General features: G+C 37.9%; 1 protein-coding gene across 1 annotated transcript in view; it reads right to left on the bottom strand.

Moving 5' to 3' along the window:
- Positions 1-585, bottom strand: part of LOC103735217 (olfactory receptor 6C2-like) — a gene marked incomplete at its 3' end in the record, with an annotated part of 3897 nt that extends 3312 nt beyond the window's left edge. Inside the window, exon 1 of the mRNA XM_008834367.1 lies at positions 3-585. Within this exon, the coding sequence (XP_008832589.1) occupies positions 3-585 (583 nt within the window). The remainder of the gene's footprint in view (positions 1-2) is intronic.
- Between the last annotated feature and the right edge of the window lie 398 nt (positions 586-983).

Raw genomic sequence — 983 nt, 5'->3', positions numbered from 1 at the left:
CATCTGCTCTATAAGCCACGTTTCTGTGCATGAGATCTTTAGAAGCGGGGATGCATCACAGACAAAGTGGTCAATGACATTAGAGTCACAGAATTCCAGATTGAGGCCCAGGCTAAGTGGAGGGAGGATCACCAACATGCCAGCTGTCCAGCAACAGAGAATGAGTCTTCTACAAACACTGCTGTTCATGATGGTGACATAATGCAGGGGTTTGCAGATGGCTATGTATCGGTCGTAGGACATGATAGCCAGGAGAAAAAATTCAGTCACACCAAGAAGATCAGTAAAAAAAATTTGAGTGACACAGTTATTATATGTAATTGTCTTGTCACCTGTCGATATATTGTATAAGTATTTGGGAATGCAGGCAGTTGTAAATGAGATTTCTAAGAAGGAGAAATTTTGAAGGAAAAAGTACATGGCTGTTTTTAGGTGTGAATCCATCAAGGTGAGGGAAATGATTGTGAGGTTCCCAAGTACACTCAAGATGTAGGTGAGAAACAGAAAGATGAAAATCACAGTCTTCAGTTGTGGGTCATCAGTCAGTCCCAGTAGGACAAACATTGTTACTGTGTGGTTTGTCATAATGAAATTGTGTCTTTTAAAAAGGACAAAGCTAATGGAAACCTTGATTATTCCACCAAAGTTGACCCCATGTTGGAAAATCCTTTGGTCTTTGATTACGTTTTTTGTCTTTTAATAATTTCTTTTGCTATTATTATCATTGTTATTATTTTAAATAATTTATTGAGAATTTCATACAGGGATTAAGCACATAAGGTATTTTAATCAAATTCATGCCCACTCCCTCCCCTCCCACTCCTCCCATATCACCTCATCACTTTTTTCTGATAACTTCATGTACTTTCTTATTATTTTAAATGTGGCTTTGCGACTCTAACGTTCCCCCCTCTGAAATGTTAGCCCTAAAATCTTTTAAGCATTATATAAGAGCTTCCAAACACTTTCCACATTTTTTGGCC

Source organism: Nannospalax galili, unplaced genomic scaffold, assembly GCF_000622305.1.
Source record: "Nannospalax galili isolate Female #2095 unplaced genomic scaffold, S.galili_v1.0 scaffold2017, whole genome shotgun sequence".
NCBI classification, from domain to species: Eukaryota; Metazoa; Chordata; class Mammalia; order Rodentia; family Spalacidae; genus Nannospalax; species Nannospalax galili.
This window is presented reverse-complemented; position numbering and strand designations above follow the sequence as displayed.